The sequence below is a fragment of the Orycteropus afer genome, unplaced genomic scaffold (genome assembly GCF_000298275.1).
Source record: "Orycteropus afer afer isolate SDZICR_OR568_19922 unplaced genomic scaffold, OryAfe1.0 scaffold00175, whole genome shotgun sequence".
Classification (NCBI taxonomy): Eukaryota; Metazoa; Chordata; class Mammalia; order Tubulidentata; family Orycteropodidae; genus Orycteropus; species Orycteropus afer.
The window spans coordinates 3,752,935-3,768,775 of record NW_006921762.1 but is presented as its reverse complement, the minus strand read 5'-3'; the positions used below and the strand labels follow the sequence as shown (position 1 = coordinate 3,768,775).

Here is a 15,841-nt window from a genome sequence, read left to right as displayed (position 1 = left end):
TTTTTGGTAGCTATTGTAAACGGTATTGATTTCCTTATTTCTTTTTCAGCAGTCTCTTTGCTGGTGTAGAGGAATCCAACTGATTTTTGGATGTTCATACAATAGGAATTTTTTAATTGCTTTTGTCTTTAATGGTTATTTTTTTAAAAGAAGCTTCATTGTACCACTGTTAACAGTGTGATTTATTCTTTCTGCCTTTGCTTTATATAGAGCATTAAGCACTATATTTAAAAGCTTTCTTGATTGTTTACGTTGGTGGTAAAAATCATCTTTAACTGCTCAGTTTTATGTTTCAGCATTTAAGTTGTCAAGCATAAACAGTGCTGTTTCTACCAGATGTCAGGAATTTTGAACAGTTCATTCTCCAGAATATAGAATCACTTATGGGCTGAAGCCAAGCATAGAAATATTAAATTTATAAGTATGTGCTTTGAAAGAATGGATTGCTGTGGGAGGAAGGGAAAAAAAAAAAAACACGTGTTTTTTGTTTTCATGTAATGACATTGTAATGTACACGCAGTTTCTTCTTCCCAGAATTTCCTTTTAGATTCTCCCTATTTTTCCCAGAGGTGGTTTTTTTTTTTTTTTTTTTTTGTAAGACATTCTGGTGGCACAGTGCTTAAAGCATTCGGATCCTAATCCAAAAAGGTCAGGGTTTAAGCCCATCAGCTGCTCTGCGGGAAAATATGAGGCAGTTATTCTATAAAGACTTAACAGCTTTGGAAATCCTATGGGGCATTTGTACTCTGTCCTATAGGATTGTTGTGGGTTGGAATCTACTCAAATGGCAGTGAGTTTTTTTGTTTAATGTTTTGTTATATAGCTCTTGTCATTGCTTCAGCGTTGTAGGTGGTGAACTGGTAGGGATACTGCCCCTTGCAGACCAGATATTAGACCCAACTCTATATAGTCAGATAATCAGGCTCTGAGAGAAATTTGCATGAGGCTGATTTAAAACCCCATGATCAGAATGCTTGAGTCACTTGTCGCCCCTTTAAATAACAGTACTTTTGGAGGAATTATTCATTAGAAGACTGCTTTGTGAGTATAGAGTTAGAAACAGAAATATGATGTGGAATATGGAATATTCACCTCAGCTTGGGGGAAACCCAATGTAATACTCCAACTTCACAACAAAATACATAACCTTGTAGTAACCAGATCTAGGATCTTCCTTTCTTGGATGATTTCCCTTTCTGAATCAGCTTTCGTTGGGGCAGAGTACAGTCCAAATCATTTCATTAAGGAGTTTCTGGGGGGTGGCATAGAGGTGGGGACAATGAGATCCAGTGCCCACAGCCTGGCTGGAATCTCTAGGATCTTGCAGCCACTGAAAAACTCAACTACGTTTTTTATATTGGCTGCCTTCTCTCCATATCTCCCCTTTGAGATAATTAGGTTCCCTGATTAATAAATAAATAAATAAATAAATAAATAACAATTATTGTGTTAGATGAAATAAGAGGTACTTTGGGGAATGAAGCCAACCTCTCCTGAAGGACATGGCCATGTGGTAGATGTGGATGCCTGAACAAAATACAAGTTCTCATTGAAACAATGAGTAGAGATGATTGCTATGAAGGTGTTCAAAAGTGTTTTCCTAGGTGGGACTGTTAATGGGGTGAGCCCTTGGCTGTTATCTTAATGAAAGCAGATCACCGGGCCTATCTTCCATAAGGACACTGGGGGGTTCAAATCACCAAACTTTAAGTTAGCAGTTGAGCACAGATTGTACCTCCCAGGGACCTTATAATTACCGTCTTAACTGAGTAGCATAGATTCTCTTTTCTCTGCATATTTATAGATACAGTATGATGATAATGAAAATCTAAATATCTTAGTTCTAATACAGTGAAACCCATGAGAGCCAGAACTCAGTAAGACGGTTTTCCTGGGTTTTGTAAGTTTTCTGCCTTTGACACAGTACAGTTTACTGCTTCTCTGTCACTCTCTATTAGTGGCAAATATTTGATTGAGTTCTCTGCTCTGACAAGTTTCTACTTTACACAGGTTTCAGCTTTCTCAGGGTTCACTATACATTTGTCAATATTTTAATTTGTGTCTTTTACCTTCTAACTTAGCACTCTGATTTCTATGTATGAAATTCAAACCCACCAGCCACTCCTTTTAAGGAAGGTTGGGCAATCTACTTCCATAGTGATACTGCTTCAAAAACCCAAGGAGGGGTCGCTATGATTCGGGTCTGACTCCATGGCACATAACAACAACAACATATTTTAGAATAATTTTTTTTTTTTTTTTAGAAAAAGATCCCTGAATAGTACACATGGTTTGTACTTAACTACTAACTTTTAAGTTGGTTATTCGAGCCCACCCAGTGGTGCTACCGAAGGATGGCCTGACAATATGCTTCCATCATTATTACAGCCAAGAAAACTCTATAGAGCAGTTCAACTCTCTAACACTGTGAGTTGGAATCAACTCAATGGCAGTAGGTTTGTTTTGTTGTTTCAGTTTATATTTTAGAAATAACATAAAGGTAATTCCAAAATTTTCTTAAACATCTCAGTTGTTCTAAACTAGAAAAGGGAGGACTAAGGTTTAATTTTGTTATGTTTGTTTCCTTAAATCTGAAATTCATTTTGTAGACCTTTTTTAACCATGTGATTTGAGTTTTCTCATATTTCACTAGTGAAGTGCTTCACAATTACTGGGTCATAAAAATCTGCATTTAGTTCAGTTTCCTGGGCTCTTAAAAAGAGTTCTACAGATCATTAGCCATTAGAGAGATGCAGATCGAAACAACAATGAAATATCATCTCGTCCTAGCAATAATAGTAAAGTTCAACAAGACAGAAAACAAATGCTGGCAAGTTTGTGGAGAGATTAGAACTCTCAGATGCTGCTGAAAGACCTGTAAAATGGTAAAAACCACTGTGGAAAATGGTATGGTGCTTCCTTAAAAAGTTGGAGATAGAAGTACCACTACTAGGTATAAATGGTAGTTAAGGTTGTATGTCAACTTGTCTGGGCTTGGTTGAGTGGCTGGGTAGCTGGATGTAGTATTCCGCATGATGAGACTGGTAATCAACTCTATGGTGGAATCTACTGTGAGCAGCTGAATAGCTACCCTAGGGATGTGGTCTGCTTCCCGTATATGAGAAGTCTTGGGAAATGGTACCTAGCTTATGGCATGCTTGAACCCTGCATGTAGCCAAGTCATTGTTCAGCAGCCTGCCATGCTCTGCTGACCTTGGGACTTTCAGTCGACTTGAATTAATGGCCTGCCATGTGGTTTGGTAACATCGGGACTGTGCCTTTATACTTGTCAAACCTGGGCTTGTCAGTCTCAGCAGCCAGCAGCTGTCTGAGTGAAGAAAAGCCTCTAGCTTCCGTGGGCCAGGAGCAGGAAGCAGAGCTGAACCCCAACGTTGAGGGGCTTTCAACCTTGAAAGCCCCTAGAGCCTGCCACTTTGAACTTGGACTTAAAGCCTCCAAACTGTAAGAGAATAAACTCCTGTTTGTTAAAGCCATCCCATTTGTGGTATGTTCTTGTCAGAACGGCACTAGGTAAACAAAACAGTATATATCCTAAAGAAGTGAGAGCTGGAACACACACACACATATATATATATATGCAAACCCATGTTCATTGCAGCACTATGTACAGTAGCAGAGAGATGGGGACAACTTAAGTGCCTATTAATGGATCAATGGATAACCAAACTATGGTACATACGCACAATGGAATACTATGCAACAATAAAGAAAAATGACGAACCCACAGAACACCTCCTAAAGTGGATAAACTTGGAGAACATTGTGCTGAGTGAAATAAGTCAGTCACAGAAGGGCCAATATTGTATTAGTTCACTATTGTAAAAAGTCAAGGAAAGGTTTATATATGGAAGGAAACTTTGGTGGTTACCAGGGAGGGGAAGAGAAGAGGAGGGAGTACTGGTAGATAAGTAGAGACAAGTATTGATTTGGGTGAAGGGAAAGGCAATATACCAAAAGTGAATGACCAACACAATAAAATAACACTAAGGAAAAAGAAGACACAGAGAGGTGCACAAGAGGTACAGACAACAAAGATAAATCCATTTGCATATATAATACTATGTTATCAGTAATAACAAACATTAATCTACAGGTGAATAGATGGTTAGACAGGCTGAATGATCAGGTATGTCTAGGCAAAAGGGAATATGCCCATGACCATATATAAGGTTGGTAGACAATATTTCTACATACGTATTTGTATGTGCCTTAAGAATGTCCATATATGTAATAGAGCTAATAAGAGGCAAAGTTATGATAACTTCTTAGCCACAGCACACCACACTGAAGGAGAGAGTAGTTGGACCTGTGGGCCCAGAACCATGGTCATAGGGAACATCAAGCTCAACTGGCATAACATACTATACAAAACCATTGTTCTACATCCTACTTTGGTGAGTGGCAACTGGGGTCTTAAAAGCTTGCAAGTGGCCATTTAGATGCAACAGTGGGTCTCTTCTTGTCCAGAGCTAAGAAGAATGAAGAAAACCAAAGGTGCATGGAAACAAGTAGTCCAAGAGACTGGTGGACCATGTAGACCTCAGCCTGTATCACCATGAGACCAGAAGAACTAGATGATGCCTGCCTTCCACCTCTTGGAGGGGGATTGGTGTAGGAGATCCTGGATAGAGTGATAGAACAATGTGGAACAAAACTAAAAATCATTAAAAAAAAAAAAAAAAAAAAGACCAGGTTTACTAGTCTGATAGAGCCTGGTGAGACCCCCAAGACTATGGCCCCTAGTTACCCTTCAGGTCTGGACTTGGACTCATTCCCATGGCTTCCAGCCAAACAATAAACAGGCATATAGGGTGGACATTTACACCAGGTAGATACACTCCTTAGAATGATCAATCGTGGGAGAACAGAAGGGCAGTATTTACACAGGGAGATAGCTTGGAGCAGGAATGCATAGGAAAGAAGGACACTGGGAAGAGGTAACTACAGGGAAGAAGTGGGAAGAGAGCTGTTACACTGTGAGGAATTGCAATCAATGTCATGAAACAAAAGGAGCTCTGGTAACGTAGTGGATAAGGCACTTGGCTGGTATACCCTGTTCCTATAATATAGTGTTTTATCAAATTTGAGTAATGTACAGATACACCTCTCCCTTTTTTTTTTCCAGAGACTTGAAGAATCCTCTTGATTATTTTTAGCCCTCAGCAGTTACTCATAGCATCACATGGCACAGTGTTTTTTTAATAACTTGTAATTTTTTTTTCACTTTTTAGAACCATTTTGCTTGACTGTATAAGACCTAACAAAGACATATGCTCTATTTTGTTAAATGATCAAACTTGTAAAATGAATTGTATTATCATTTGAAATAAAATCTCTTCCCATGAAAGTTAACCAAAAGCTGTCAAATATTGAGCAGTTGTAATCTTCTGACATAAGAATCTGTCATATTGGGCTCACTTAAAATTCTGATACCTGAAATGTGGCTAAATTCCCACTGTAGGGGCAGTGACAACAGTACCGCATCTTCTCTACCTGACATTGACATGTTTCTTTGACATCCACTTTAGATGCTTCCTCATTTCAGAAATATTAAACTGAATAATTGTGCATCTCAAAATTAAGGAAATATAGTACTGCATAGAAAGTAAAAAAGTGTTTGGATCCTGTTTTCCTTCTGATCTTTTTATGCAATATGAGCTATGTTTTACAGAGTTTATCTGAACCTTAGAAAAATTTGAAATACCATCCAGTGAAAATGTTATTTCAACATCAGCTGTATTTTAGAAAAATAGCAAATACCAAGATTTTGGTTAAACCAAATTAAGGAATGAAAATTTATTGGTCTGTAGTGAGTAGAGAAAGAATCATTTACAAATATATTTCGTAGATTTCAATTAATGTATTACAGGCAGGCAGAGATGTGGCCCAAGACAGTCTGACTACTGCCTCTGGAATGAAAAAAGAATTATTCTTTATATTATGGGAGTGAATAGTAAAAGGACCCTGACTTAGAATTGATATCCTTCAAGAGACTTTAAAGAAATTTATGGATTCTTAGAGTTCTCAGAAAAGAAGCTCTTCCAGAGCCTAGTCCTCTCTTTTGGTCTTTACAGAGCTTCTCTCTCTCTGGACTTGTGTATGAACATTCCAGGCCAGAGGGGAGCTTCCAATAATAATGCTATCTTCTCTTCCCCTCCCCATTCCTCAGGTGTACCAACATTCGACCAGGAGAGACTGGAATGGATGTGACAAGCCGCTGCACCCTTGGAGACCCCAACAAACTGCCAGAAGGGGTTCCCCAACCTGCCCGCATGCCCTATATCTCAGACAAGCACCCTCGACAAACGTTGGAAGTTATTAACCTTCTCAGAAAGCACCGGGAGCTATGTGATGTGGTGCTAGTTGTGGGTGCTAAGAAGATATATGCCCATCGAGTAATTTTGTCAGCCTGTAGTCCCTACTTTAGAGCTATGTTTACAGGAGAATTGGCAGAGAGCCGACAGACAGAAGTAGTGATCCGAGACATAGATGAAAGGGCTATGGAACTACTGATTGACTTTGCATATACCTCCCAGATAACTGTGGAAGAGGGCAATGTTCAGACTCTTCTGCCAGCTGCTTGCCTCCTCCAGCTGGCAGAAATACAGGAAGCCTGCTGTGAATTCTTGAAGAGACAATTAGATCCTTCTAACTGCCTGGGTATTCGGGCTTTTGCTGACACACATTCATGTCGTGAGTTGCTCAGGATAGCAGACAAATTCACTCAACATAATTTTCAAGAGGTGAGTTGTATGCATTCATAATGTATTTCTCAAAAAAGTAATTCAGGTTCTTAGTCTGCTGATTACCACATACCTCCTTGTATATTTACTGCTGACTCATAATATCATAAGTCATAACTCATAATGTCAGAGAAATGTTGTTTTAAATTCTAAGCCTGTTTTTTTTTTTTTTATTCTAGAGACCAACTTTGTGTTCTGCCAGCAAAAGTTAATGCTTAGGGATTTAATCTCTGGAGCCATATTCCCAAAAGTCTAATTTATAAGCCAGAATACAGTTTATTAATTCATAAGGGGATCTGTATCTGGTAGAATATTTGCCGTCAGTTATTTGCATGGGGCATTCCTTTCCTGATTTATGGATTGCTCAACAGACTAAATTATAATTGAGAGATTATTTGGTGAATAATCAGAAATAAATTAATTTAGATGTTATCAACAAATTTTCATTAAGCTTCTTTTTTTTCTCACTAATTTATGCATTTAACAAATATTTTTAAGGCTACTGTGTTTCAGCCACTGTGCTTGGGAACTGAGGTTACAGTGATGAAGACACCTAGAGTCCCTAAGCTCATGGAGTTTAAAACGTATCAGGGAAGATAGCTACTGAATATATAATTATACAGATAATTCACTGCAGTTAATAGGTGCTATAAAGCGTGGCACAGGATGGCTTAAAAGTGTGTAACAGAGAGATTTAATGTTGCTCTAGAACAGTCTGTGCAAGATCCTGAGACCTAGAGAAGCACAGCTGTTTTGAAGAACGGAAGGAAACCCAGTGAGACCTAGAGAATAAGGGGAAGGATATTACAGATTTCACAGAAAAGTCAGAGCCAGAGCACACTGTAGTTTATAGACATGTTAAGAATTTTACATTTAATACTAAGACTAATGGAAAACCACTAACAGGTATTAAGCAAAGGAACAACATGGACAAGTGATTTTATAAAGTCCCTATCCCATCTACCAGGATAATCTCCAGTGAATCAAAGATTTGAACACAAAATGAAACCATGAAAATATTAGAAGACAGCATGGAGTAATTCCTTTATAATCTTGAAGAAAGCCTTTCTAAATGACTAATCCAAAAGGATAAAGGAAAGATTGATAGATTTGACTAACTAAAGATCAAAAACTTAAGCATAGTAAGACAAAATAACAATAAGAAAACAAGTCAAAAGACAAATTAGGAAAAATACTTGCAACTCATGTCACTGAGTTAATCTCCTTAATTTATCAAGAGCACCTATTCTGATCAATAACCTGGATTGATAACCTAGTAGCAAAAATGGGCAGTAAACAAAAAAAGGAAGTCATACTGCCCTTAAACTTATGAAAGTATGTTCAAATGTCTATGTTCAAATATATTCAAACTTCCTGGGCAGGCACAGGTGGGGGTAAGGCAAGCTACCTGGGAAAGATTGGGGTCAGTGGGTAAATGGCCAATAGCAGTTGCAGTTTAAGGTTAAAGGCAGTTCAAAATATGTTTAAATAGGTTACAAATATCCAGAAATTTGATTGCATATTCTGTTAGCAAAGCCACTGGGAAATACTCACTGGTAGTGTGAGTATAAATTGGCACAACCACTATGAAAGGAAATACTTATCAAAATTGCTAATACACATACTCATTGATTTAGCAATGTCACTTCTGGGAATTTGTACCACACATATGTACTGGAGAGGAGAGCAGTTTGAGAAGGTAAAACCATGGGTTCCATTTTACATACTTTGAGTTTGAGACACATGTGACATATGTTGGGCTTTTTTTTTTTTTTTTTTAGGTAAGATATTTAAGTAGAGATACTGAGCAGGTAATTGTTTATATGACTAAAGCTCAGGTTGTTGTTGTTGTTAGTTGCTGTTGAGTTGATTTCTCATCTTGGCAACTCCATGTGTGCACAGTAGAACTGCTCCATAGGGTTTTCAAGGCTGCAGAGTTTCAGAAGCAGATAGATCACTAGCCCTGTCTTCCAAGGTGCCTCTGAGTGTGTTCAAACTGCCAATTTTTCAGTTAGTAGTTTAAATGTTTAACCATTTGTGCCATCCATGAGCCCCTAGAAAAGAAGTTGTTGTTGTTGTTATGTGCCGTCGAGTCGGCCCCGACTCATAGCGACCCCTCCTTGGGTTTCCGAGGCAGTATCACTACGGAAGTAGGATTGCCCAACCTTCCTTCCGAGGAGCGGCTGGTGGGTTTGAACCGCCAGCCATCTGGTTAGCAGGCAAGTGTCTTAGCCACTATGCTACCAGAGCTCCCAGAAAAGAAGTTAGGCTGAGATTAAAATTTAGGAGCTGTCAGCATCATAATTAAGCCCTGATTTAATCCTTTTGAAACATGTTGCAATCCAGAAGCTAAAAAGAACGAGAATGAAACTAAGTTTAAAAAAATGCCGAACTCAGAAAACCTTTTTGAAGTATACATGACAGAAAAAGGGGCTCATTCCCATAAAGCTCATAAAAATTAAATGAGGGGGAAAAAAAAAAAAAAAAACAATAGAAAACTAAACAAAGGGAGAAAATGAATGAAAGATAAAATGAGCCACTGATGCCAAGCAATTTCAAACTCCCACAGGGAAAGCTCTATTAGATTTCAGTGTCTGAGAATATAATCCTTCACTGTCTGAATTCAATGCCCTACCCTTCCTTTTTCATGAATAGTAACACATGTTTGCAGCTGAATAGTTTTATCTACCTATTCTCTGTTTATACAGTTTTGGAAGTCTGAGTTCTTCTTTTTTTCTATTCTATCTCTATCCCTTTGAATCCAGTCAGGCAGTGTTTCTGTTGATACAAAATTCTCAATAACTTTGTGGGTCTATTATTTATGTCCTGTGTCTTTACTCCCTTAGACAAGAGGCTCCTTCAGTAGTCTTTTTTGAATAATCTCATCTCTATTTCTGACTTCTGCTGAGATGGCTGAGGGAATCTTGACTCATATACTTAATCTCTTCAAAGAGCCCTCCCATGTGACTGACTCTGATTTTTTATCTTTCCCAGGCATTAGCAAAAGATTATCCAGTCACATTTTTGGCCTTCTCCCTAGCACATTCTTCTGAAAGTTGTTGTTGTTGTTATGTGCCATGGAGCCATGGAGTTGGACTGACTCATAGCGACCCCTCCTTGGGTTTCCGAGGTGGTATCATTAAGAAGTAAATGGCCCAACCTTCCTTCCAAGGAGTGGCTGGTGGATTTGAACCGCCAGTCTCTGGTTAGCAGTCAAGTGCCTTAGGCACTATTCTAATTTTTGTTGTCTTTTGCTATTTGGATAAGCCAAGAATTTCTCATGTCATCAAATCCTCATTCCTTTTTGCTTAACAGTTCTTCTGTCAATCTGTCTCTTTTCCTCTATCATATCACTATAAGAAGCAAGGAAAAAACTAGGCCATGCTTTGTTTAGAAATATCCTCAGCTAAGCATAAAGGTATATCACATACAATTTTACTTTCCACATCACTGTAGGACTTGGTTCAGCTAAGCTCTATGCCACCATATAACAAGGATCCTCTTTCTTCCAGTTTCCAATAACATGTACGTAATTTCCATCTGCACCCTCACCAGCGGCACCTTTAACATGTGGACACACAGAAAGTAAGCTGATATTGCATAATATTTCAGGCCCCAGGAGGGGAAAGGGAGCTTGGTCTTCCCGGGCTGCCAGGGTATCAGGCGGAACGGAGAGGTTCTGGAGTGGGGCCAGAGCAGGGACTCAACACTGTCTAGCAGGCCCTGGAGCCTGGAGCCATAGAAGGCTGAGTCCTTCTGCAGTGGCAGCCAGTGTTTTAAAGGTAGGCTGCCTTCAGAGCCTGGGAGGAAGCGGGACCTTGGAGTCTGGCCTTAGTTCCCAGTCCTAAGAGATGGTAGGGACAGCTGAGGTTACAAGGAGCCCTAAATGGGGCATTCAAGTGCCCAGTGCCCACAGGAACCCACATCAGCTGATTGGCACCTGTGCATCCCCTTATGCTTCCTTGATGACCCTTCCTGGGCAGGCACAGGTGGGGGTGGGGCAGGCTACCTGGGAAGGATTGGGGTCAGTGGGTAAATGGCCAGCCGCAGCTGTAGTTTAAGGTCAAAGGCAGAGGCCAAGCCTTCCCATTACGGCTTTGGGGGAAGTTCTGGATTGTTGGTTCTCAGGAGGGCATGGGGGTGAAGAGGACAGGGCCACACAGTGAAAGCCAGGGCATACTCAGGTGAGGGGCCAATGAGGGGATCCAGTGGATGGTGTGCATCCTCTCTGGGGGACCCAGGTCCTCCTGCCCACAGATAGGGAACCCTCTTCTCCCAACAAAGCCACCAAGGACATTTTGAGGTTCTTGAAGGTATGAGCTGGTGTTACCCATCCTGAAACTACGGTGAGGGCAGGAGAGGTAAGGGAACCCATGGAAGGCGGGGGGGACATCTGGGCCACCTTAGCTTTGGAAAATTGGGTGGCCCTCCCATGCAGGCAGTAGTGAGGACTGAACTCTCCTGAGGAGATGTAGGGGAGGGAGAGCAAAAGCCAGAAATCTTATAATTCTGAATTCTACTGCCAAGGTTATATATCTCCTCTCACTCTGACTCTCCCCCTCACTCTTATAAGGACCCTTGTGATTAATGAACCCACCCAGATAATCCAGGATAATCTTCCCATCTCAAGATCCTCCACTTAGTCCCATCTACAAAGTCCCATTCATCATGTAAAGTAACATTAACAGGTTCTAGAGATTGGGTGGTGAGTGTCTGGGAGGCAGTTACTTTGCCTACCATAAATATTTTGGAAAACGATTGGTCATTTTCCTATAAAGTAAAATATATACTTGCCCTATGATCCAGTAATTCTACTCCTAGGCATTTTCCTAAGAGAAATGATAACATATGTCCACACAAAGACTTGTATGTGAATGTCTATAACAGCTTTGTTTATAAGAGCTAAAACCTGGAAACAACCCAAATGTCTATTGTGATTGGATGAGCTATGGGGTACTATTCAGTAATTGCTAAAAGGGCATCGAGGTTGCATAAGACAGAATCACCATCAGTAGCCCCAGGCCTATTCCTGCGAGGCCAGACATGCTGCCTCCCTCCAGCCCCTTCTCCAATCCTGACACCCATGGTTCTTCCCGGAGCACCCACCACCTCTCTGCTGGGTTCGATAATTCGCTGCAGTGGCCACACAGAACTCACAGATTATGGGGTTTATTAGGGAAGCAACAGGCTACAATTCAAGTTTATAAATGCACTCAGTCTCTCACAACCAGCTATCTCACTTAGCAGCCAGCAGTCTCTCTGTCAGCACATGTCTCTCATGTCTCTCAGCAGCATGTATCTCTCATGTCTGTCTCTCAGCAGCATGTATCTCTCATGTCTGTCTCTCAGCAGTGTGTATCTCTCATGTCTGTCCCTCAGCAGCACATGTCTCTATCAGCAGTGTGTGTCTCTCATGTCTCTCAGCAAGTACAAGTATCTCAGGAGTGCATTTCTCTCAGCAGCACGTCTTTCTCAGCCAACAGAGAGACTTCTGCCTCTAGGAGGGCTTCTTTTGAGCCTGTCAGAGTGGCCAAACTAACCAATCCCAACATCAGAATTCTATACACCTGAGAGAAAGAGAACTTCCCAGAAGATTGCTTCATGCCACTCGCAGCAGAAATACCCCAGGTGTGTCACTTTAGCAATCAGGAGCTACTCAGTTGTTCATGACAAATTCCACCACGGAGTTTACAAAGACTTATGGCTAGAAGAGCCATACCAGGTAATTTACTACACCACAGTAATCAAAAGCAATCAACTTAAGATACATGCAACATTATGGATGAATCTCAAAAACATTTTGCTGGGTCACAGAAGCTAGGCACAAAAGGTATATAGTGTATGATTACATTTATATGAAATTCTACAAAAGACAAATCTATTGTAAGGGAAAGCACCTAGGTGGGGCATGTGGTTAGCGATCATCTGCTAACCAAAATGTTGGCAGTTCAAACCCACTCAGTGATTTCAAGAAGAAAAGACCTGGTAATCTGCTTCCATAAAGATTACAAGAAAATTGTATCGATCAGTGCTACTCTACAGCACAGGGGTCGCCATGCATCAGGAGTCAACTCAACAGCAGCTAACAGCAACAACATAGTAAAGGAAAATGTGTAAGTTATTGGAAGACAATGAGTTGGGGGGGATGATAGTTAAATAGCACAAAGGAAATTTGGAGTGGTAAGAATATTCTATATTTTGATTGTGGTAGCAGTTAAACAGTGTAAAAATTCATGGACCTGTACTCTTAAAATAATTTCATTTCATTGGCAATTATACCTCACTAAAGTTGAGTCTATGAGTCGGGGCTGACTCGACGGCACATAACAACAACAACAAAGTTGAGTCATTTTATAATCACAGTTTGTCTTTCAAAGTAATAGAACTTTTTCACATGCCTTCTTTAGCAGACTTGACTCTTAATTTCTTTTCACTATTTTCAGTTGCCATTACTAAGACTCTCCAAAATAATACGCTAAAAGCATTGAAACCCAGATTAAGAATTCCCTGCTTTAGATCATTTTGGGGAGTGATAGTGGTGGTGTTTGGCACTGTTGATTTTCTTCTATCTCATAGCAACCCTATGTACAACAGAATGAAACACTGCCTGGTCCTGTGCCATCCTTATAATCATTGCTCTGTTTGAGTCCATTGTTGTAGCCACCATGTCAATCCATCTTGTCAAGGGTCTTCCTCTTTTTCATTGACCCTCTGCTTTACCAAGCATAATGGCCTTCAGGGACTGGTCCTTCCTACTAATATGTCCAGAGTACATGACATAAAGTTTCTCCATCCTCACTTTTAAAGAGCATTCTGGTTGCTGTTGTTAGGTTCTATTGAGTCAGCTCCAACTCATGGCAACCCTTTGTACAACAGAACAAAACACTGCCCAGTCCTGTGCTAGCCTCACAATCCTTGTTACACCTGCGCCCATCATTGCAGCCAATGTGTCAGTCCATCTCATTGAGGGCCTTCTGCTTTTTCACTGACCCTCCACTTTACCAAGCATGATATCCTTCTGTAGGGACTGGTCTCTTCTGACAACATGACCAAAGTAGGTGAGACAAAGTCTGGCATTCTCACTTCCAAGGAGCATTCTGGCTGCACTTCTTTCAGGACAGGTATGTTAGGTCTTCTGGCAGTCCATGCTACTTGAAAATATGCTTTGCCAACATCACAACTCAAAGGCATCAACTTTTTCGGTCTTCCTTTCACATGCATATGAGGTGATTGAAAATACTATGGCTTGAGTTAAGCTCACCATAGTCTTCAGAGAGACGTCTTTCCTCTTCAGCACTTGAAAGAGGTCTTTTGCAGCAGATTTGCCCAGTGCAGTACATTGATTTCTTGACTGCTGCTTCCATTCCTATTGATTGTGAAACCAAGTAATACGGAATTTTGGACAACTTCAGTCTTTTCTCCATTTATCATGATGCTGCTTATTGATCCAGTTATGAGGATTTTCATTTTCTTTATGTTGAGGTATAATCCATACTGCAGACTTTTATCTTCATCAGTAAATGTTTCAAGTCATCTTCACTTTCAGCAAGCAAGGTTGTGTTATCTGCATATCACAGGTTGTTAATAAGTCTTCCTCCAATCCTGATGCCACACTCATCTTCATATAGTCCAGCTTCTTGGATTATTTGCTGAGCATACAGATTGAATAAGTATGGTGAAAGGATACAACCCTGACACATTACCTTCCTGATTTTAAACTATGCAGTATCCCCTCGTTATGTTCGAACCATGGCCTCTTGATCTATGTACACGTTTCTCATGAGCATGATTAAGTGTTCTGGAGTTCCCATTCTTAATGCTTTTCATAATTTGTTATGATCCACACAGTCAAATGCTTTTGCATAGTCAGTAAAACACAAGTAAACATCCCTCTGGTATTCTTTGCTTTGAGCCAAGATCCATCTGACATCAGCAATGATATCCCTCATTTCATGTCCTCTTCTGAATCCAGCTTGCATTTCTGGAAGTTCCCTGTCAATATAGTGCTGCAATCATTTTTGAATTATATTCAGCAAGATTTTATTTGTGTGTGATATTAATGATATTATTCAATAATATCTACATTCTGTTGGATTACCTTTCTTTGGAATGGGTACAGATAAGGATGTCTTCCAGTCAGTTGGCCAGGTAGCTGTCTTCCAGATTTCTTGGTATAGTTGATTAAGTGCTTCCCGCACAGCATCCATTTGTTGAAACATCTCAGTGGGTATTCCGTCAATTCCCGGAGCCTTGTTCTTAGCCAATTCCTTCAGTGCAGCTTCGACTTCTTTCTTCAAAACTGTTGGTTCTTGATCCTATGCCACCTCCTGAAATAGATGAATATTGACCAGTTCTTTTTGGTACAATGACTCTGTGTATTCATTCCTTTTTTTTTATGTTTCCTGCATTATTCAATATTTTGCCCATAGAATGTTTCAGTATTACAACTTGAAGCTTGAATTTTTTTCTTCAATTCTTTCAGCTTGAGAAATGCTGAGTGTATTCTTCCAAAACAGAATTATTTGTTCTTCTGGCCATCCATGGTATATTTAATACTCTTGACCAACACTGTAATTCCAAGGCATCAATTTTTCTCTAGTCTTCCCTTTTCATTATCCAGCTTTCACAGGCATATGAGCCGATTAAAAATAACCATGTCTAGGGTCAGGGTCATCTTAGTCTTCAAAGTGATATCTTTGCTTTAAAGGGATTTTTTATAGCTTATTTGCCCAGTGTAATACATCATTTGATTTCTTTCTTTTTTATTTTTAATGAATGCATTGTATTGAAATATAATTTATGTACAGTGAAATACACAAAACTAAAGTAACATGGGGCGATGCATTTTTATTTTATTTATTTATTTATTTATTTATATTGCAGTGTTCTCTCCCTCCCCAACCCTGGCAAAAAACAAAGAAAGTTTCCCTCCATATGTAAACCTTTCGTTGACCCTCCATAACAACGAACTAATACTATATTTGTCCTTCTGTGTTTGACTTATTTCACTCACCATGATGTCCTCCAAGTTCATCCATATTATGTGGTGTTTTGCAGACTCTGCATTATTCTTTAGT

General features: G+C 39.9%; 1 protein-coding gene across 1 annotated transcript in view; it reads left to right on the top strand.

Moving 5' to 3' along the window:
• Nucleotides 1-15,841, top strand: part of KLHL20 (kelch like family member 20) — a 165,603-nt gene that overhangs the window by 54,294 nt on the left and 95,468 nt on the right. The window contains exon 3 of the mRNA XM_042781816.1: nt 6,191-6,764. Within this exon, the coding sequence (XP_042637750.1) occupies nt 6,191-6,764 (574 nt within the window). The remainder of the gene's footprint in view (nt 1-6,190; nt 6,765-15,841) is intronic.